This window comes from Macaca nemestrina, chromosome 14 (assembly GCF_043159975.1).
Source record: "Macaca nemestrina isolate mMacNem1 chromosome 14, mMacNem.hap1, whole genome shotgun sequence".
Lineage (NCBI taxonomy): Eukaryota > Metazoa > Chordata > Mammalia > Primates > Cercopithecidae > Macaca > Macaca nemestrina.
In genome coordinates, this window is record NC_092138.1 from 56,677,573 (window position 1) to 56,700,927 (window position 23,355).

General features: G+C 36.5%; 2 protein-coding genes across 2 annotated transcripts in view; one reads left to right on the forward strand and one right to left on the reverse strand.

Annotated features, from left to right (window-relative positions):
- Positions 1-23,355, forward strand: part of LOC105493860 (intraflagellar transport 74) — a 128,960-nt gene that overhangs the window by 40,171 nt on the left and 65,434 nt on the right.
- LOC105493858 (leucine rich repeat containing 19) lies at positions 5,782-22,864 on the reverse strand. The gene is made up of 5 exons (XM_011761811.3): positions 22,764-22,864; positions 11,753-11,842; positions 9,874-10,387; positions 8,448-8,636; positions 5,782-7,987 (listed from the first exon to the last, which is right to left on the reverse strand). Exons 2-5 carry the CDS (start codon positions 11,831-11,833, stop codon positions 7,659-7,661), a joined length of 1,113 nt encoding a protein of 370 aa, XP_011760113.2. The 5' UTR covers positions 11,834-11,842; positions 22,764-22,864; the 3' UTR covers positions 5,782-7,658.

Consider the following 23,355-nt stretch of genomic DNA (forward strand, 5'->3'; position numbering starts at 1 on the left):
GCATTGATATTTAATAGTTATATTAACAATCTACGTCATATATATAGATTATATGTGTATCTTTATATATAACCTGACTAAAGACTAAATACCAGCAGGGCGTGGTGGCTCATGCCTGTAATCCCAGCACTTTGGGAGGCTGAGGCACATGGATCATGAGGTCAGGAGTTCAAGACCAGCCTGACCAATATGGTGAAACCCCGTCTCTACTAAAAATACAAAATTAGCTGGGCGTAGTGGTGGGCGCCTGTAATCTCAGCTGCTTGGGAGGTGGGGGCAGGAGAATCGCTTGAACCTGGGAGGTGGAGCATGCAGTGAGCCGAGATCGCGCCACTGCACTCCAGCCTGGGCAACAGGGCAAGACTCCATCTCAAAAAAAAAAAAAAAAAAAAAAAGAGAGATTAAATACCACCTAATGCTGGAAATAAAGTGATTGTGGCAGTGGGAGTAATGCCTACAAAGTTAATAATAGATGTGATGTAGTTAACTTCTTTATGTGTTTTGTCAGTTGTTTGGGATGGGTCCATATTTTAGGCTGGGTACGCACAGGTTTTTAACTAGGCATACTCAGATAAAATCCTGAATTATTCAAGAATAAAACTTGTGTTGGTTCAAAGTTCGTTCTAAGGTCAAAAAGTTGGTGAAGAATAGTTAATTTAGAACCAACGCAAATTTTATTCTTGATTTATTTATTCTAAGGCAACACAAACACAGACCATGAGCTATGTTGTGTAAATACACACACAAGCACATTCTCTCTCAGATATTTATTAATATTAGTCTCTTTGAGAGCAAAGACAATAATAAACCCAAATTACCATATTCAGTAACCAAAATTCAGTAACACCAAATACATTCTCTTGTTATCTCTGCATAAAACAGTAAATATTTGATGATGAATAGATGTTAAAACATACTGATAAAACATTGAAAGATAAATGTAATTCTTCTGTTGATTAAAAAGAAGACTCTCTTTTCCACTGTCTTTTTTTTTTTTTTAATAGAGTCTTGCTGTGTTGCCCACACTGAATTGAAGTGGCATACTCATGGCTCACTGCAGCCTTGAACTCCTGGGTTCAAGTCATCTTGCCTCAGCCCTCCAAGGAGCTGAGACTACAGGTGCATGCTACTATGCCCAGCTAATTTTTTGTTTCTTGTGGAGATGGGGTCTTGTTACGTTGCTCAGGCTAGTCTCAAACTCCTGGTCTCAAGCAATCCTCCTACCTTGGCGTCCTCAAGTGTTGGGATTATAGGCGTGAGCCATTGTACCCGGCCACTGTCTATCATTTGATGCTGCTGTAAAGTGACATCTTAAAAACTCAAAACACTAGCAGTCTTTTTCCTTTTACAAGGAAAATTTTGTTCATGGTAACCAAGCTCTTCCTTGAAAACGTTCCTTTTTTGTTGTTGTTGTTATTGTTATCCTGGTTTTAATCCATTAAACAAATATTTGTCGTTTACTATATATAAGATACTGTCTTAGGTACTTCAAAGAATAAGAAATATGTAAGCTATAGGCCAGGTGTGGCAGCTCACACCTGTAATCCCAGCACTTTGGGAGGCCAAGGCAGGTGGATCATGAGGTCAGGAGATCAAGACCATCCTGGCCAACGTGGTGAAACCACTTCCCTCCCAAAAGTACAGAAATCAGCTGGATGTGGTGGCACGTGCCTGTAGTCCCAGCTACTCGGGAGGCTGAGGCAGGAGAATCGCTTGAACCCGGGAGGCAGAGGTTGCAGTGAGCTGAGATCATGCCACTGCACTCCAGCCTGGCGACAGAGCAAGACTCTGTCTCAAAAAAAAAAAAAAAAAGAAATATATAAGCTGTAATCCCCTGAAGGCTTTAAAGAGTTTAGAACATTTAAGTTCTCATTTATTTCATAATTTATCTCAAAGTTACAAAATATGAGGTCAGGTTTTAAAATTATATTTACATATTTTACAGATATTTCATCTAACAACATAATTTCAAGAGCAAAAGTTTAAGAATGTCATAGATTTTTATATCTATTTGGTTTTTTTGATTACGGAAAATCTTCAAACATGGTAATCTGTCCTGAAGATGCATCCAAACCATTTACAACTCTAGCGGTAATTTTAATTGAGGCTGAATGAAATTGGTTCTCTTGTCTATTTTAAGCAGAAATTGAAATTAAGAACAAAAATCGGCCAGCCGCAGTGGCTCATGCCTGTAATCCCAGCACTTTGGGAGGCCAAGGCAGGTGGATCACCTCGGGTCAGGGGTTCAAGACCAGCCTGGCCAACATGGCAAAACCCCGTCTCTACTAAAAATACAAAAAGTAGCTGGGTGAGGTGGCAGGTGCCTGTAATCCCAGCTACTCAGGAGGCTGAGGCATGAGAATCACTTGAACCTGGGAGGCGGAGGTTGCAGTGAGCTGAGATTATGCCACTATACTCCAGCCTGGGCGACAGAGCGAGACTGTGTCTTAAAAAAAAAAACAACAACAACCAAAAATTATTGTTATGAAGTTTGCTTTCTTTTTTTAAATTACACTTTTAAGTTCTAGGGTACATGTGCACAGTGTGCAGACTTGTTACATATGTATACATGTGCCATGTTGGTGTGCTGCACCCACTGACTCGTCATTTACATTAGGTATATCTCCTAATGCTGTCCCTCCCTGCTCCACCCACTCCACGACAGGCCCCAGTGTGTGATATTCCCCAACCTGTGTCTAAGTGTTTTCATTGTTCAGTTCCCACCTATGAGTGAGAACATGCGGTGTTTGGTTTTCTGTCCTTGCGATAGTTTGCTCAGAATGATGGTTTCCGGCTTCATTCATGTCCCTACAAAGGATATGAACTCATCCTTTTTTATAGCTGCTTAGTATTCCCTGGTGTATATGTGCCACATTTTCTTAATCCAGTCTATCATTGATGTGCATTTGGGTTGGTTCCAAGTCTTTGCTATTGTGAATAGTGCCACAACAAACATACGTGTGCATGTGCCTTTATAGCAGCATGATTTATATTCCTTTGGGTGTATACCCAGTAATGGGATTGCTAGGTTAAATGGTATTTCTAGTTCTAGATCCTTGAGGAATTGCCACACTGTCTTCCACAACTAGTTTGCAGTCCCACCAGCAGTGTAAAAGTGTTCCTATTTCTCCACATCCTCACCAGCATCTGTTGTTTTCTGACTTTTTAATGATCGCCATTCTAGCTGTTGTGACATGGTATCTCATTGTGGTTTTAATTTACATTTCTCTGATGGTGAGTGATGATGAGCATTTTTTCATGTGTCTGTTGGCTGCATAAATGTCTTCTTTTGAGAAGTGTCTGCTCATATCCTTTGCCCACTTTGTGATGGGATTGTTTGATTTTTTTCTTGTAAATTTGTTTAAGTTCTTTGTAGGTTCTGGATATTAGCCCTTTGTCAGATGGGTAGATTGTAAAAGTTTTCTCCCGTTCTGTAGATTACCTGTTCACTCTGATGGTAGTTTCTTTTGCTGTGCAGAAGCTCTTTAGTTTAATTAGATCCCATTTGTCAGTTTTGGCTTTTGTTGCCGTTGCTTTTGGTGTTTTGCCCATGCCTATGTCCTGAATGGTATTGCCTAGGTTTTCTTCTAGGGTTTTCATGGTTTTAGGTCTAACATTTAAGTCTTTAATCTATCTTGAATTAATTTTTACATAAGGTGTAAGGAAGGGATCCAGTTTCAGCTTTCTACATATGGCTAGCCAGTTTTCCCAGCACCATTTATTAAATAGGGAATCCCTTCCCTATTTCTTGTTTTTGTCAGGTTTGTCAAAGATCAGATGGTTGTAGATGTGTGGTATTATTTCTGAGGGCTCTGTTCTGTTCCATTGGTCTATATCTCTGTTTTGGTACCAGTACCATGCTGTTTTGGTTACTGTAGCCTTGTAGTATAGTTTAAAGTCAGGTAGCATGATGCTTCCAGCTTTGTTCTTTTGACTTAGGATTGTCTTGGCAATGTGGGCTTTTTTTTGTTTCCATATGAACTTTACAGTAGTTTTTCCAATTATGTGAAGAAAGTTATTGGTGACTTGATGGGGATGGCATTGAATTTATAAATTACCTTGGGCAGTATGGCCATTTTCACAATATTGATTCTTCCTATTCATGAGCATGGCATGTTCTTCCATTTGTTTGTGTCCTCTTTTCTTTCATTGAGCAGTGGTTTGTAGTTCTCCTTGAAGAGGTCCTTCACATCCATTGTAAGTTGGATTCCTAGGTATTTTATTCTCTTTGAAGCAATTGTGAATGGGAGTTCACTCATGATTTGACTCTCTGTTTGCATGTTACTGGTGTATAAGAATGCTTGTGATTTTTGCACATTGATTTTGTATCCTGAGACTTTGCTGAAGTTGCTTATTAGCTTAAGGAGATTTTGGGCTGAGACAATGGGGTTTTCTAAATATACAATCATGTCATCTGCAAACAGGGACAATTTGATGAAGTTTACTTTTATATACAGCAGTAGAATAGATTTATTTCTTGTGTTAACCAGATGGCCAACATCTCAATAACACAAAGATCTATCTTGAGTCTATACATTTAGAGTGAACAAGAAATGCCATACCTTGAGAAGGCAGGTGTAAAAAGCTTCTGTTTTCATTCTTTTCTCTTTCAGTACAACCATTTAGTGTGGTCTGACCATGTGGTTTATTATGGAAAACACGTCCATAAAAAGTTGGTTATAATAAACAGCCTCAATATATTACTACAACAATATGTAAGACACCTGGATTTAATTCAGTTTCACAGGCTTGCTTGAACTAATGATTCTCTTCTAATCCTGTGCTTTCCAGTTTGGTATTAGTCAAGATCAGTTGTCCTATAAAAATATAGGTAATTATAATTTTATACCCATTTATTTTTCTTTGTTTAGTCAGCTGTTTATTGAATACCCCATATTCAATAGAGGCTCTTGAATATAAAAGCTTAAGTGTAGTCTTTACTCATTTGTAGTTATATTTCATTTTGCTACATTTCTCAAATACAAATATTTGCATCTTAGGAAATAATTTGGCAGAGTGGTACATTATTTAGAAAAAGATATTTTATGTTTCTATAATCACCTCGTAATTGAGATTTAAAACAAAGTATAATTGATATATAAAGAAACATTAGCCATAGTATACTTATATCCTTTGTTGAGAACATGTTTCTGTAAACACAAGCAAATATGTATTATAAATTAGTAAGTTCTTCTATTTTACAGGTATATCATCCTAGATAGTTTTTATTTTCTCTCAGTAGACATTTGCATTGTATTTACTAATTATGTAACTTTTTTTTTTTTTTTAAATTTTTGAGAAGGATTCTGGCTTTGTCACCAGGCTGGAGTGCAGTGGTGCAATCTCAGCTCACTGCAACCTCCGCCTCCCAGGTTCAAGTGATTCTCATGCCTCAGCCTCCTGAGTAGCTGGGATTACAGGCACCTGCCACCTCACCTGCCACCTCACCCAGACGGGGTGAAATGCTGTCTCTACTAAAAATACAGAAATTAGCCAGGTGTGGTGGTGTGCGCCTGTACACCCAGCTACTTGGAAGGATGAGTCAGAAGAATCGTTTGAACCCAGGAGGCAGAGGTTGCAGTGAGCTGGGGTTTCACCATGTTGGCCAGGATGGTCTCAATCTCTTGACCTCGTGATCCACCTGCCTCGGCCTCCCAAAGTGCTGGGATTACAGGTGTGAGCCACTGCGTCCGGCCGTAACTTTTAAAATGACTATTCTGTAGATTATGACATAGATCTATTTTATTTTAGTTTTGTTTTTCTAAGGAATTGTCAAGTACATACAAATTTGTAAAACTTTATTATATACATAAACAATTTGAACATACACAGAAATAGCATACTATACCATACACAACATACATAAAAATAGCATATTATATCCTTATGTACTCAGCCCCCAGCTTCTTCAGCTCATATTTGACCTTGCTCTATCCATACCTCTGGCCACTTTTCCATTCCATGTGTTATAATGAAGAAAATACCAGAAATATTATTTCACCCATAAATATATTTCAGTGTTTCAGAGATATACTTATTTGTAAAAGACATAAATTCTTAATTTCTCTTCATATGAAGGTAAAAATTATAGATTGTGCTACAGTTTTTAATGTACTGTTTGCATTGATAAATTTTTAATTATGATTGTAGCCAATTGATTACAAGGAATTGGCAAATAATTCTCTGTAGACCCTTCTTATTACAGTCTATAGGCCAGTGTTTTCCAAACTATGTTCTTTGGATTGTTGTTGAACTACGAGCTCTTAGTAGATGTAACTCAAAGAATGGGTTTTGTTGTCAAGTAAGTTTGGGAAATTTTTAATACTTTGCTCTTGAATAATCAGAGAGCCGTAAATTTAGCTTAGTAAAGTTTTTCATAAATCCTATTGTAAAGAATCTTGGCCAGGCACAGTGGTCCACGCCTGTAATCCCAGCACTTTAGGAGGTCTAGGTGGGCAGATCACGAGATAATGAGTTGGAGACCAGCCTGGCCAATATGGTGAAACCCCATCTCTACTAAAAATACAGAAATTAGCCAGGCATGGTGGTGTGCACCTGTACTCCCAGCTACTCGGGAGGCTGAGTCAGAAGAATCGCTTGAACCCAGGAGGCGGAGGTTGCAGTGAGCCAAGATAGCACCACTGCACTCCAGCCTGGCGGCAGTGCCACATTCTGTCTCCAAAAAAAAAAATAAATAAATAAAAAGAATCTTGTTTCACTTTGTTTAAACCTAGTTTTTCCTATGGTAATTTGACCATGTATCTTTTTCTTCTCCTGTAAATACTTGTGAATGTCTCTCTGGAAATTAGTATTTTGGGAAAACAATTTGGGAAATATTGCTGTATCTACTGAATAGATAGAAACAGCTGTCTGTGGACCACATGAAGATTCCTCAGTCCCAGCACAGACCAATTTGAATAAAAATCTCCCAGAGAGAGGTAGAAATATGTATTTTTAAAACAAGATTTATAGATTATTGTGATGCCCACTTTATAAGCCACTATGATATTCAACTGTAGTGATCCTGCATTATGGTGACAGCCTTTCTTTATAACCAGAATCAGTAGTGACTTATTAGGGATTATGCCTGAACATTGTGCTTGTGCTTTAAATTGCTATAAAATTTTAAGGAAATTTATTATGCTATTTCAGGAAGCATTTTGAAAAAATATTTTCCAACTCTATGAATTTATTCTGTGAGCATAAAATCAATCTTGTATTATTTAAGCTATCTGTTCCTCACTTTGACTTACCGTATGTTAATAAATCCCAAACTTTTATTTCTTTACTGATTGAAACTTTAGTATAATTTAATACATATTATGTCAAATATCTGTGTTAATATGAGAATCCATTCATTTTAATTAATGAATAATTTAGGCCTTTTTACTAGTCTGTATGGTCACCCAAACACTGCTAAGAATAGGAGTGCCAGTATTGTAAACTATGTAACTGTCAGCTACCAGGGAGTGTCAGTTATTGTATTTGGACCTGCTTGCTCAATACAATGCAAAGAACATAATTTTATGATATTCATGTACGTTGTCGTTAATATGAATGTCTGCTAGCTGTATTTTGGTATATCACATAGCAAAATCTCCATATCTAAACTGTGAGTGAGCTGATAACTTTGTTTAAAAAGCATACTTTGAAAGAAATTAATTTTCTTCACGTAATTCATGGATATCTATATATTTGTCTTCAATAAATCCATCATTGTCTACCACAAATGAATGTAATTGTTCAAATATTACTGTAGTTTCTTCAGAGTTTGTTTCTGGTATCTGTGAAAGATAACTTGGATTTCCAGTAAAACCATCTTCATAGGTTTCTGCTTCATGCTCTTCCAGGCGATGATGATTATAACTAAGCAGAATATTGTACCATATTGGGCATTTGATAGCAATAAAAATGAGAAGTGAAGTTGTCAGTGCAGTGACAACAACACCAACGAGAAAAGCCCAGCTTTTTCCAAGAGGTATATGTTCTTTAATGGAATACCGAGAGAGAAGAGAGAAAGAAAATTTGTTAAGTTGGCAAAATAATCATAATTATATATCCTAATTCTCCTCAATATTGGTATTAGAAATAAACATACGTTGTAGTTTTCTTTAGACAAATTTTGTGTGGTGGAAGAATTCTCTTTTTTCAAAACAGCTATTGCCATTTTGTTACCTTTTTACCTAAGACCATTATTGATTTATACTCGTTGAGATTTGTGACTAGACTAGTTAAAACAAAGGCTCAGAGAAGTTAAATAATTTGCACAATGGCATTTGGCTTGTAACTAGCAGAACCTAGTTTGAAAGACCAATATTTTGTAAATCTTTAGTTGGATGAGGAATCTTTCTTTTATATTTTTATAGAAATTTAAAATAAAGATAACTACCTCAGTTTATTTAGTATGATACATTCAGCAGTGTTAATATTAAGAACTGGTACATTACCTGAATTTCTTGTTAAGTTGTTCAAAGAGCTATTAAATGTTGAATTGCTGATGGGCTGAAAATGAATATAAAGATCTTCAGTTACTGGTGAAGGAAGTTTTGAGTGGCATTCAGCCTTAGAAGGTACTGTTTTAATATTGTAGCTCTTCAGGCTGTTGGGGTAGCTACACATGGTGATGTTCTCATTTTCTAGTAAATCAGAAATAATAAGATTTAGAATAGAGAAAAATAACCGTTAACAACATTTTAATAGTTAACATTTTATAATTGTTTTATCTAGAATTTTTGACATATCTGTCATTCTTAAAGGCATTATAAGAAATTCCTGTTGCATTTGTCTAGCAACATAGTGAAAGGGTAATGCACATTTCTGTTTATTGTTTTATAAATACAGCTTAAATGCAGTATCTGTTTTTTATTTAGTTTATCTGTATTAGTGTAGATTATATTATTAATATTGTGGTTACATGGTTACAATCTGGATCTCAGGCACAATATTTGCAGTTAAAATAGGTCACTTGTTTTCACTTAGTCTAGGAAGCACTGTTAAAAAATTACTCTTACATATCGACTTTGCTAACAATACACGAAGTGACGTTATCATCTTACATATATAGAACATTTACATTTCTGGCTGGGCACGGAGGCTCACACCTGTAATCCCAGCACTTTGGGAGGCCAAGGCGGGTGGAGCGCCTGAGGTTGGGAGTTCGAGATCAGCCTGACAAACATGGAGGAATCCCATCTTTACTAAAAATACAAAAAATTAGCCAGGCATGGTGGCGCATGACTGTAATCCCAGCTACTCAGGAGGCTGAGGCAGGAGAATTGCTTGAACCTGGGAGGTGGAGGTTGTGGTGAGGTGAGATTGCGCCAATGCACTCTAGCCTGGGCAACAAGAACAAAACTCTGTCTCAAAAAAAAAAAAAAAATTCTTAATTTCTCCCACTGGTAATGGGAAAGGAGAGCATCTATGCAGCTGTTACTTTTTAGTGTTTCTTCCTGTTTTGCTTAAACAGAAATTGTTTCCTTTTTTTTTTTTTTTTTTTCTGAGACAGAGTCTCACTCTGTTGTCTAGGCTAGAATGCAGTGGCACGATCTTGGCTCACTACAATGTCGCCTCCCAGGTTCAAGTGATTCTCCTGCCTCAGCCTCTTGAGTACCTGGTACTACAGGCATGTGCCACCACACCCAGCTAATTTTTGTATTTTCAGTAGGGATGGGGTTTCACCATGTTGGCCAGGCTGGTCTCGAACTCCTGACCTCAGGTGATCCGCCTGCCTTGGCCTCCCAAAGTGATGCGATTACAGGTGTGAGCCACTGCGCCTGGCTGCTTCCTTTTCTTTAAAACATGATATGAGAAATTTTTCTGTGGTGGAACATTGAGTTAATCACATGTTGGTTTTGCTTAATTATGATAGCTTACCTAATGTCACATTTGATGTGTTCAACCAGTTCTGCAAATTAAATAGACTGCAAGAGCAGTTCCATAGGTTTCCATATAAAGTTATTAATTCCAGATGAAATAGTGGTGGTACATCCAAATAGCTAATCAAATTGCCTTGCAGATTCAGAAGTTTTAGGTCTCTTAGAGGCACAAATATATCAGCATTCAGTTGTTCTATTTTGTTTTGGCAGAGATGTAACTGTTTTAGTTTATTTAAGCCTAAAAATGCACCCTGTTGAATTACATAGATGGAGTTTCTACAGATATTTAAAATTTCTAGACTGGAGAGATTATCAAAACTGTTATTATGTAAGACAGTAACATTGTTCTCAATCAAGTAGAGCTCTGTGAGTAAAAAGTATGTCTGTAGAACTCTTGTGTCTGTACCATTAAGAGTAATTTGGTTATAACTGAGATCAAGTATAGTAACATCTTTCTTGATATCTGCTGGAATCAAGGAATAATTTTTTTCAGTGAAATTACATTGGACTTCCTAGAAAAAGAAAAAAAAAGAAATGCATTAATCAGAAAAACATATCAATAGAATTTCCTCAAAATTCATTTTCAGCACTTAGACATTAGAAGGAAATTACTTTGGGAAAAAAAACCTGCTATCTAATCTTTGGTGTTATAGTAGAGCAAATCTTTTTCTTTTCTGGGATGAAATACTAAAAATTAAGGATATTCTGATACATACAATTGAACAAAGAGATTCCAATTTGTTATATGGGTATTTTCCAACTGTTATTACATGATCATTACAGAAAGTAATGCTATTGGTATATTCCCATTTACATATGTGGAAATATATGGTAAATAATAATTCTGTTAACATTTGATATTCCAGTGTGCATGATTGCTTTATAGTGAGGAAATTATTTTAAACTATATGTGTTTTTAAAATCAGCAGAGCTAACGACATTATACCTAGGGCTGTTAAATAATTAATAAATAGGCTGGGCATGGTGGCTCATGCCTGTAATCCCAGCACTTTTGGAGGCCCAGGTAGGCAGGTCATCTGAGGTCAGGAGTTCAAGACCAGCCTGTCCAACATGGTGAAACCCTGTCTCTACTAAAAATACAAAAAAAAAAAAAACAAAAAAAAAAAAACCAAACCAGTCAGGCATGGTGGCAAGCACCTGTAATCCCAGCTGCTTGGGAGGCTGAGGCACGAAAATTGCTTGAACCCAGGAAGCAGAGGTTGCAGTAAGCTGAGATCATGCCATTATACTCCAGCCTGGGCGACAGAGCGAGTCTCCATCTCAAAAGCAATCAATAAATGTCAATATATAGCTCTCTGGGTTTAACAGTTCAAAGTTTGGTGTTTTAAAAGGAAATTATTTATCTTATATCAGAAATGGAGCCGTGTAGTGAATTTAAAGAGCCACACAATCTGAAATACTTCCTTTATGTGGATATAGATGGAAAGAAAGAAATAGTTCTGGTTTTTACTGAATAGTAAACTAAGAATAAATAGAACTAAGAATAGTTCTTGTTTATTACTGTTTTTGCAGTTAGATTTTTTCACCAATAATAATTCAATAGCAGTTTCCCTCATAAATACGTGATTTTTTAAAAAAAAGTTTCCTATATTTTAAACAAGATTTTAGTCTTAAAACTAATTTCTGATTTTATAGTGAAAATTTTCAGATCTCTCCCTTTAATCAACTTTTAAAGAACTCAGTTTTTAAAAATGAAGGCTGCTTTTGTCAAATTGGAATTTGGATATACACAGCTAAGTAAACAATTTTAGTAGGTCAGATTTTCTTTGCTTTCTTTTTGCCCTTTGATATTTTACTAAATATACAGAAAATGTACCTTTGAAAATATTTTTACTATTTTGATTGTAAAAACTTACTCTTTTAGAAGACTGGATTTTGTCTGATAATAATACCATGGAGAGAGGCCAAAAGAGGATTGTGATGCCTGTGACTTTCATGTTGCAGACCTGATAGAAAAGAGAGTATTTTTATTTTGATGGTAAACTAGAACTTTAGAGATTTTAAGGACATTTTTATTTTTTGCCCTTTTGAATCTGTTTATTCTTTTTTTTTTTTTTTTTTTTTTTTTGGCTCAGACAGGGTCTCACTCTGTCACCCAGACCTGGTGGCATGGTCACAGCTCACTGCAACCTTGATCTCCCAGGCTTAAGCAGTCCTCCCAACTCAGCTTCCTAAGTAGCTGAAACACAGGCATGCGCTACCATGCCTGGCTAATTTTTAAAATTTTTGGAGAGATGGCGTCACCGTGTGTTACTCAGCCTGGTCTCAAACTCCTGGGTGCAAGCCATTTCACCCCAGCCACTGACGTAGCCTTGAAAAGTGCAGGGATTATAGATATGAGCCACTTATCCTGGCCTTTCAAATCTACTTTTTCTCGAAATACATAAAATGTGAAACAAGTGCACAGCCATTCACCATCCTTGGACTCTGATCTTAACAAACTAGAAAGCCCCTTTGAAGAATGAGAGACTTATTTTTATTTTTTCTTTTTAGAGAGAATTAATATCTTTAAGGGTGTCTCATTAGTTTCTAGATATGACGAAAGGAGCTTTAAAGCAATTTAAGTGGTTGTAAACTTTAAAAATTTAATATATAAGTGCACAAAAGAAATTCAGGAAAATATATATTTATGTATAAGTATATGCTTATATTGATGGTCTTGATTTTTTCAATTTTAGGCATTATCTATTGGTATTAACCTTGACTTAAAACTGTGGGAGATGAGAATCTTTAGCACTCTTTTTCCCCCCCATGGTAATTTTTAAACATTTTATTGAGGCATAATAGATATACATAGTTTTGGGGTACATGTGATAATGTAGTGCATTCATATAATTTTAAAAAATCAAATTAATGTACTTGGGGTATCCATCATGTTAAATATTTTTCTTTTTTTTATACTGGAAACATTCAAATACTCTTTTAGCTGTTTTTAAATGTACAGTAAATTAGAGGAGAGGGAGAGCATCAGAGAATAGTTAATGAATGCTGGGCTTAATACCTAGGTGACGGGTTGATCTGTGCAGCAAACCAACATGGCACACATTTACCTATGTAACAAACCTGCACATGTACCCCGGAACTTAAAAATAAAAGTTGAAGGAAAAACATCATTGTAAACTATAATTACCCTACTGATCTAACACTAGGCCTTCTTTTTTAAGTAAACGGTATGTTTGTATGCATTAATAAACTTCTCTGCATTCCTCCCTCCCCACCACCCTTTCCAGCCTCTGGTAACCACCAGTCTACTCTTAATCTGTATGAGATCCACTTTTTTAGCTCCCACATGCAGGTGAGAATGTGCGATATTTGTCTTTCTGTGCTTGGCTTAATTCACTTAACATAATGACCTCTGGTTGCATTTATGTTGCCGCAAATGACAGGATTTCATTTTTTTTATGGCTGAATAATAGTCCCTTGTATATATATGCTACATTTTTTTTATCTATTCATCTGTTGATGGGCACTTAGGTTGATTCCATAGTTTTGCTCTTGTGAATAGTCCTGCAATAAACGTGGGAGTGCAGCTATCTCTTTAATATAATCATCTCTTTTTTAAAAATGTATATCCAGTGGAATTACTGGATCAAATATAAATGTGTTATATTTTTAATTTTTTGAGGAACCTTCATAGTGTTCTTCAGAGTGGCTATACTAATTTACATTCCCAAGAGTGTATGAGGGTTCCCCTTTCTCCACATCCTCATCAGCATCCGTTATTGCCTGTCTTATTGATAGAAGCTACTTTACTGGGGGTGAGATTATATCTCATTGTAGTTTTGATTTGCATTTCCCTGAATGATTACTAATGTTGAGCATTTTTTCCACATACTTGTTTGCCTTTTGTATGTTTTTTGAGAAATGTCTATTCAGTTCTTTTGCCATGTTTACTTGGATTATTTGTTTTTTATTGGTTTGTTTTTGGCTAGTGAGGTGTTTGAGCTGCTTATATCTTCTGATTATTAACCCCTTGTTAGATGGGTGGTTTGCAAATATTTTCTGTCATTCTGTAGGTTGTCTCTTCACTTTGTTGACCATTTTCTTTGCTGTACAAAAGGTTTTTTGCTTGGCGAAACCCCATTTGTACATTTTTGCTTTGGTTTCCTGTGCTTTTGAGGCCTTACAGATACAAAAAAACCTTTGTCCAGACCAGTGTTCTAGAGCAATTCCTCAATGTTTTCTTGCAACAGTTTTATAGTTTGAGGTCTTACTTAGATTTAAGTCTTTAATTCATTTTTATTCCTGGATATGGCAAGAGATAGGGGTCTGGTTTTGTTCTTCCATATGTAGTTATTCAGTTTTTCCAGCAGCATTCATTGAAACAACTATTATTTCTCCATTGTATGTTCTTGGCACCTTTGTTGAAGATGAGTTGGTATAAATGCGTGTGTTTATATCTGAGTTCTCTATTCCATCCCATTGGTCTATGGATCTGTCTTTATGCCAGTGCCATGCTGATTTGGTTACTATAGCTTTGTAGAAAATTTTGAAGTCAGGTAGTGTGATGCCTCCAGCTTTGTTCCTTTTTGCTGAGGGTTGTTTGGCTATTTGGGATCTTTCGTGGTTCCGTATGAGTTTTAGGATTTTTTTTCTACTTCTATTAAGAGCGTCACTGTATTTTGATAGGAATTGCATTGAATCAGTAAATTGCTTTGGTTAGTATTGATATTTTAGCAATGTTCTTCGACTCCATGAACATGGATTATATTTCCATTTTTTTGTATCCTCTTCAGTTTGTTTCATCAGTGTTTTATAGTTTTTGTTATGTAGATCTTTCACTTCTTTGGTTAAATTGATTGCAGGGTATTTTATAGTCTTTGTAGCTATTGTAAACAGGCTTGCTTTCTTGATTTCTTTTTCAGATTCTTCACTGTTGGCATATGTAAATTCTACCAATTTTTATATGATGATTTTGTATCTTGCAACTTTACTGAATTCAGTTATCAGTTTTTACAGATTTTTTTTGTGGCGTATTTAGGGTGGTTTTTAAAAAAATTTTTTTTAAGTATAAGATCATGTCTGCCGGGTGCGATGGCTCATGCCTGTAATCCCAGCACTTTGGGAGGCTGAGGTGGTTGGATCACGAGGTCAGGAGTTTGAGACCAGCCTGACCAACATGGTGAAACCCCGTCTCTACCAAAAATACAAAAATTAGCTGGGTGTGATGGTAGACACCTGTAATCCCAGCCACTCAGGAGGCTGAGGCAGGAGACTCGCTTGAACCTGGGAGGTGGAGGTTGCAGTGAGCCGAGATCACGCCACTGCACTCCAGCCTGGGTGACAGAGTGAGACTCTGTCTCAAAAAAAAAAAAAAAAAAAAAAGCATGTCATCTGCAAACAAGTCTAATTTGACTTCTTCTTTTGCAATTTGGATGCCTTTTATTTCTCTCTCTTGCCTAATTGCTCTGGCCAGGACTTCTAGTACTGTGTTGAATAAAAGTGGTGAAAGTAGGCATTCTTGTATTGTTCCACATCTACAAGAAAGGCCTTCAATTTATCCCCTTTCAGAATGGTGTTAGCTGTGGGTTTGTCATATATGGCATTTGTTATCTTGAAGTATGTTCTTTGTGTGCCCAGTTTAATGAGAATTTTATCATAAAGGGATGTTGAATTTTTCAACTGTGTTTTCAGCATTTATTAAAATAATTATATGGTTTTTGTTCTTGGTTTTATTAATGTGATGTATCATGTTTATTTTATTTTATAATAATTATTATTTAAGGTAGAGTCTTGCTTTGCTGTCCAGGGTGGTTGGAAACTCCTGGACTCAAGTGTTCCTTCCACCTCAGCCTCCTGAGAAGCTGGGATTACAGGCACATATCACTGTGCCCAGCTTACCATGTGTATTAGGCTGTTCTTGCACTGCTATAGTGAAATATTAGAGACTGGGTAATTTATAAGAAAAGAGATTTAATTGACTCGCAGTTCTACAGGCTGTACAGGAAGCATGGTGCAGTTCATTTTTTGGGGAGGCCTCAGGAAGCTTACAGTTGTGGCAGAAGGTGAAAGGGGAGGCAGCACATCACATGATGAAATCAGAGCAAGGAGGAGAGAGTGGGAAAGGAGGTGCCACACACTTTTAAACAACCAAATCTCTTGTGAACTCAGAGCAAGATCTCACTTATCACCAAGGGGATGGCCCAAGCCATTCATGAGGGATCCGCCCTCATTATCCAAACACCTCCCACCAGGCTTCATCTCCCACACTGGGGATTACAGTTCAACATGAGATTTGGATGGGGACAAATATCCAAACCATATTGTCATGCTTATTGATTTGCATATGTTGAACTATCTTTGCATCTCTGGAATGAATCTCACTTGGTACGGTGAATAATCTTTTTAAAGTATTGTTGAATTTGGTTTGCTGTTATTTAGTTGAGGGTTTTTGCATCTGTGTTCTTCTGGGACATTGGACTGTAGTTTTCATTTTTGTTGTGCCCTTGTCTAGTTTTGGTGTCCGGGTCATGCTGATCTTGTAGAATAAGTTTGGAAATAGTCCCTTCTCTTTAATTTTGTTTGAAGAGTTTGAGTAGAATTGGTATTAGTTTTTCTTTAAATATTTTGTAGGATCCAACAGTAAAGGCAATGTAAATAGACTTAATTCTCCAATTAAAAGGCATAGTGCTGACTGGAAGCTACTGACTGGCTGTTTAAAGGAGCCTGGTACCTCCTCCTCTTGTTCTTACTCCCTCTCTCTGCCATGTGACACACCTGCTCCACCTTCGCCTTCCACTGTGACAAAGAGCTTCCTGAGGCCTCACCAGAAACTAAGTAGATATTGGTGCCATGCTTTTGCAACTTGTGGAACTGTGAGCCAAATAAACTTCTTTTCTTTATAAATTACCCAATGTCAAGTATTCCTTTATAGCAATGAAAAATAGACCAACACATCATGGTGTTCCCTGTTTGCTGTGTCTTTTTTTTTTTTCTTTTTTTTTTTTTTGAGGCAGAGTTTCACTCTTGTTGCCCAGGCTGGAGTGCAATGGCGCAATCTCGACTCTTTGCAACCTCTGCCTCCTGGGTTCAAGCGATTCTCCTGCCTCAGCCTCCCAAGTAGCTGGGATTACAGGCATGCACCACCACGCCTGGCTAATTTTGTATTTTTAGTAGAGACGTATTTTGTATTTTTAGTATTTTTTCTCCATGTTGGTCGGACTGGTCACAAACTCCTGACCTCAAGTGATCTGCCTGTCTTGGCCTCCCAAAGTGCTGGGATTATAGGTGTGAGCCACCGCACCTGGCCTGTTGGCTGTTATTTCTTGTAGAGATATATATGTGTCATTGCATTGTCAGATTAGTTGTTTATTCCAGTATTCTCTGTGTGGCTTATTTTGTTTTTTATTGAATATATTTGCTTAGAGGATCTTTTACCACTAGGTTGCTGCCTCCTTTTCAGCTTTAGATGGCACCTTAAGCCCAGCTTCACCTTGGCTCTGGTAAATGACCAGAGCACTGCTCTTCCTGAATGGGGGACGTTCCAGGGGATATCCTGGTAGTGTGGGAATGGTGGCTAGAGGTTCATGCCCAACCAACCTTCCCACACTAGAGACCTGTGGAGCCAACCTCCTACAAAGTGGTGCTGTTGAACAGCTACTCTGATTTGGTGTCGCTTTGGCTGAGTTACAGAGCAGAGTTTCCAGATCTGGGGATGGTAATCCTGTCTCTCCTCTTTGTCTCTACATGTCCTCAGGAATATTTCTGTCTCCAGGCACTTGAGATGTTTCCCATGGGTTAAAGCAGGGACAAGTCTCTTGCCAGGGAATACAAGATGGTGGGTAGAAACTGTAATTTGGGGGAAATTTTCCCACATGCTTTGTGCTAGGTTGAATGGGGGAGGGGCATTGTGGATATGGAAGTCCAATTCTCTTACTATCTGCTCAAAGTTTGTTCACTTCTCTGTGGCCCTAGAACTGTCTCATCTTCACATTTGAATTCTGGTATATTGCTGGTAATTATCTCAGGTCTGTATATTTGTTTTTGGTTTTCTGTAGAGGGGAGTGAAGCCAGCTTGCTTCTTGGCCACCATTTTGGAATTGATAGCCCCTTCAGCTCTCTTTCAAATACCCCCTCCCTTCATCTCCAACACATCAAATATATACTTCCTATGTCTTTATCTCCTAACATAGTTACTTGTAATTCTGGTTAGATGAGTATTCAGTGTTTGTACTATCATGAATGATTGAACTCAGTCAATAAAAAGCTGTTATTGGCTAAGCCATGTAACAGGATCACTTTTCTGTTGCTGCACCCTTTTTGTTTCCTCCAAACTAATTGTACTGTTTTTTCATGTGCTTAGTTTTCTTGTTATGACCAAACTCTCCCCTAGCATATCTGTCATTTGTTTATGGATATTAAGTATTTAACCTGTTTTATCAGCTTAAAAACTCCCTCCCAGAGCCTGCTACCATGCTGTAATCTGGAGGAGCTAGCTGATCACTAGGCCTTCTGCACAACTGTTTACTTCCACCCTCATCAAAGAGTCTACCTTTTGCCTTTGTTACTGGGTACTTATTTTCTAGAACACCCTGTCTGGTTTATTGCCTTTCTTCAATGGAGCTTCCTCAGTAGCTTCTAGAGAGTGTGGATAGGAGGGAAAACTTTTTAGACTTGGAAAGATATTTTGGCTAGAGATAGAATTCTAGGTAAGAAGTAATTTTCCCTCAAAATGTTGATGGTATTACCCTACTGTCTTTGAGTTTCTAGTATTACTGTTAAGAAATATACCATGTCATTCTAATTATTTATCAAAGCTTTTAAAATCAATACTATATTCATTATCCTGTGTCAAGAAATATACCATGTCATTCTAATTATTTATCAAAGCTTTTAAAATCAATACTATATTCATTATCCTGTGTCTTTCCCGCCACCACACCTGGCTAATTTTTTTTGTATGTTTAGTAGAGACAGGGTTTTACCATGTTAGCTAGGATGGTCTCGATCTCCTGAGCTCGTGATCCACCACCTCGGCCTCCCAAAGTGCTGGGATTACAGGCATGAGCCACCACACCCGGCCTGTTTTCATTTATTAAACTGGGTACTTGGTCAGTCTTTTCCATCTAGAAGCTATGTCACTCAGTTTTGGGAAATTTTCTGAATTATCTCATTGATGATATAATTTTTTTATTTTTTAAAATAAAATTTCACTTTTTTTTCCCTAGAATTTCCTCAATTGGGTGTTGGACCTCCTGGAATGATTTTAAAACCTTTACTGTCCTACATTTTATCTCAGTGTGTTTTTTGCTTTCCTTTCTGGGAGACATCCTCAATTTTATCTTCACATTCTTCTATTAATTTTTTGCCATCTTTTTTAATTCTAAGAGCTTTTTTGTTTCAGAGTATTTTCTTTATTAGTATTCTGTTGCATGAATATATTATATTTTCTTGTTTATCATTGTGCCTTTTGTTATTTCCTTTTCTTTGAATAGCCTCTATATCCTTAGATTGTATTTTTCCAGTTATCTTTGGGCAGTGTCCTTTATATTGGAGGCCTTCTTCTTAGTCTGTTAATATTTTATTTAGGGTTTATGTGTGAGAGTGGGAAACTAAAAAGCTGATAGGAAAATGCATTTGTGTGGGTCTCATTGTTTCTAGACTTGACCACAGAGTGTAACTGCTGGACTGTTTTCTTAGGGAATGTCATTATCCACAAAATGACTCTTCTGATTTACTGCCCAAAGAGATAATGGCCTGGTAGCCAGCATTCTGAGTGCTAAGTGATAAAAAAGCTGGATTTGCATCAATATTTAGTATGGAAACTATAACTTAATCTCAACAATGCCTTTGCACTCACTTGTGCCCATTGCCCAAATTCCCTTTGTTTTATTCTGGTGGCGTGGGGGATCCTCTAATCTGCTTGTGTAGAGAAGGAGCATTATCTGGCTAGACAGACAGAGAGGAATTAGCCTCTCCTCTACTTTCAGAATACCTGGTGCTGCCAATTTCTGGGCTATTTAGAGTTTCTGCAGTGCAATTCAAGTGACTCTCAGCTTTTCTCATTGCTGACTTGGGAAATTTTTGTTTTCCTAGTCAATTTCCACTCAGCTATTAGGTTTCTGGTTTCTAGGTTTCATTGCTATTGACTCCTGTTCCATTCTGTTTGTCCTTGTGAGTTTATATCCCTTTTTACCTTTTATTTTCATGTTAATCAGGTTTTGAACACAATTTAAAGTTAATGGGTGCATTTAAGGTTTCAGCTTTGCCTAGAAATCGACATTTATTGGACTGTACTCTTCTTGCCAAATAGTTACTTTTTTATTTAGTCATTTTATTCATGACCTTGATGTTTCTTGTTCTTTATCTCTGTTTTCTTAAAGTCAATTTTAGAAAGCCTTTTGCAAACAAATTATCCGTTTGAAAATATATAAATATATTCTGTCATCCTTAAGGGTGTTCAGAAATTTAGTCTTTTGAGCATTCTTACAGCATTTGTTACAATTAGTTACTTACGATTTTTTTAAGGAAAGTTTATTTCATTATAGCAGGTAATAGAAAAACTAATCAGAGTAGGCCGGGCACAGTGGCTCACGCCTGTAATCCCAGCACTTTGGGAGGCCGAGGCGAGCAGATCACCTGAGGTCAGGAGTTTGAGACCAGCCTGGCCAACATGGTGAAACCCCATCTCTACTACAAATACAAAAATTAGCCGGGTGCAGTGGTGGGTGCCTATAATCCCAGCTACTTGGGAGGCTGAGACAGCAGAATTGCTTGAACCCGGGAGGCAGAAGTTGCAGTGAGCTATGATCATGCCACTGCACTCCAGCCTGGGTGACAGTGAGACTGTTTCAGAAAAAAAAAAAGAAGAACTAATCAGAGTAAACAAGAATCCATGCAGCATACTAAAGTCTCTCGCCTCGTTAGCAATAAGGAATTTACTGCTATTATAGTGCTAATCTGTTCTAGTCAACTTCCTCATTGCCTTTGATTTGTTGATCCATTTATGCTTATTCCCCTTCTACCTTCTCTCCTTCCATAGTTAAATCAAATTTGTTAGAAAAAGCTACTCTGCCTCTTATATTTTATAAAATTTGGATGTAGATCATAATAGAATGCCTTTTAGAGCCAGAAGTGCATTTAAGCTATCACTTATTCAAGATGATTGCCCACAGAAGAGGGCTGCCTAAATCATTTACAAAAGGTAGTTTACCTGTGTTTAATGATTCCTAGGAATAGGTGTTCAGCTTCTTCAATGGCTTGTTTCACTATTTCTCAATGATATGGTGACATTCTTACTGATGTCTCTGGTAGGATGCAGAGGTGACTGAGGAGAGGTGAGTTAAGGGAAGTGCTATTTTTTTCCAGAAACAAATAGGATGGGGATAGTGAAAGAAAGCAAATAGGCTACAAAGAAAACTAACTAGATTTAAGTTAAAAGTTGATATGAAATAGAAGCAGGTGAACAAAGTAATAGAGGCAAGGCATGACTGTGAGCTTATGTGGAAATGGAGACAGAGTATAGTTTTATATTTATTATCTGTATCTGCTATTTAATGCTAATAATTGTTTTCTCAAGTGTGCTAAAAGAAAAAAATCATAAGGATTAGAAAAGGATTTTTTTTCTTTTCCATTTGGTAGATCTTAGAAGCAGCGTATACTCAGCTCAAGGTAGATTCTGTACAAGAAAGCATTCAACAAATCTAAAGCATTGTTAGGTCTGAAGCTGTGAAATACATTGATTGATCCATACTATGCGTGAGAGTTTTCACATATTTGTGTGCCTTTTGAGAGGAGAAAGATTGTAAGAGGGGGCGAATGTTGATTTTCATGACACTATTCAAATCCCCAGACAAAGCATTTGCTAGCATTATTGGGTGTCTTAAAAAAAGAAAAATCATATAGGCAAAATAGCTAGCCAAGTAGATAATGTAGAAATTATCCATGAGTCAGTTTAGCCTATTTCAACAGTTGGTTTTAAAGGAAGTCAGTTATTGCTGCTTTATTTCTCCTTTTGGAATATTTTCTAATTTGGATTTTTTTTGAAATGATAGTTGAGTTTCATATAGTGATTAGTTAGGAACTAATATAAAATAGAAAACTGGAATAGAAAATGGAATATCAGTGTCTTTTGTTATTTCACAAAATTACGTGCATTTTTACCTAGCATATGATCTACGTTACTGGAACAAAAAAAGAGCTTTACTCAAAGGAAATAGTGGATACTGAAAAAGAAGCATTGTTCTTAATAAAGTTTCAAGTACATGTTTCTTAAGTTATTTATTTTATATGATTATTATATGCTATGAAATAAAGAGATGCTCCAATTATTTTGGTTTTGTTAAATAAAATCTAAATGTAGTTTTTCCATTAAATATTTTAGATATTTATGCCAGAATTCAATGTCTTTAGAGTACGATGTTAATAATACACAATTAACTTCGTTTCCTTATTTATTGTGTAGATTTTTTTCAAATTTAAAACCTTTTGTAATGGAAAATTTCAAGGAAAAAAACCTAAGTAAGGAGAATAGTTATCACCCTGCTTCAATAATTATCAACTCATGGCCAGTCTTTTTTTTTTTTTTATCTTGCAAATAGGCTTTTAGACTAATGTCGCTTCAGAATGCTCTGTGATTAACGTGTTTTAAAATAAAAAAATCTTCTAAATTTGATTGGCTAGATGAAACCTTCCCCCCTCCCCAAAAACAATTACTTAGTATTGTATTCTAACTTTATTTAGGAAAGACCCTTTGGCCATGTCCCAGGTATATAGTATTTTTGAGGTAGACCGTGTGAAAATATAATCACATTTTCTTATTTTTCATCACTTCTTAAAGGCAAAGATTGTTGTACAGACTTAACAAACTTAAATATGATTTTTTAAAAAATACAACAATAACCAAAGCTATAAATATATAGAGCTTACCTTTTTTCTTTTGTCTCTAAGACTGGTGTGCTAAAGGAAATTACTCTGTTTCTTCAGCAGCATTAAAAAAAGTATATCGTATGATTACATTTCACTTTGTTTTAACCTTTGTACCCAGTGAACAGGTGACTTAAAAAAAAAAAAAAAAAAAAAAAAACTAGACTTCCTTAGCAAAACATTGACTAGAAGAATAATTTCTTAAAGTTGTCTTTTCCTTTTTTTAGTGTAACAAGTAAGACTGTTTGCCTAACCTTTGTCTTTCTTTCTTTCTTTCTTTCTTTCTTTCTTTCTTTCTTTCTTTCTTTCTTTCTTTCTTTCTTTCTTTCTTTCTTTCTTGTCTTTCTTTCTTTCTTTCTTTCTTTCTTTCTTTCTTTCTTTCTTTCTTTCCTTCCTTCCTTCCTTCCTTCCTTCCTTCCTTCCTTCCTTCCTTCCTTCCTTCCTTCCTTCCTTCCTTCCTTCCTTCCTTCCTTCCTTCCTTTCTTCTTTCTTTCTTTCTTTCTTTCTTTCTTTCTTTCTTTCTTTCTTTCTTTCTTTCTTTCTTTCTGTCTTTCTGTCTTTCTGTCTTTCTGTCTTTCTTGTCTTTCTTGTCTTT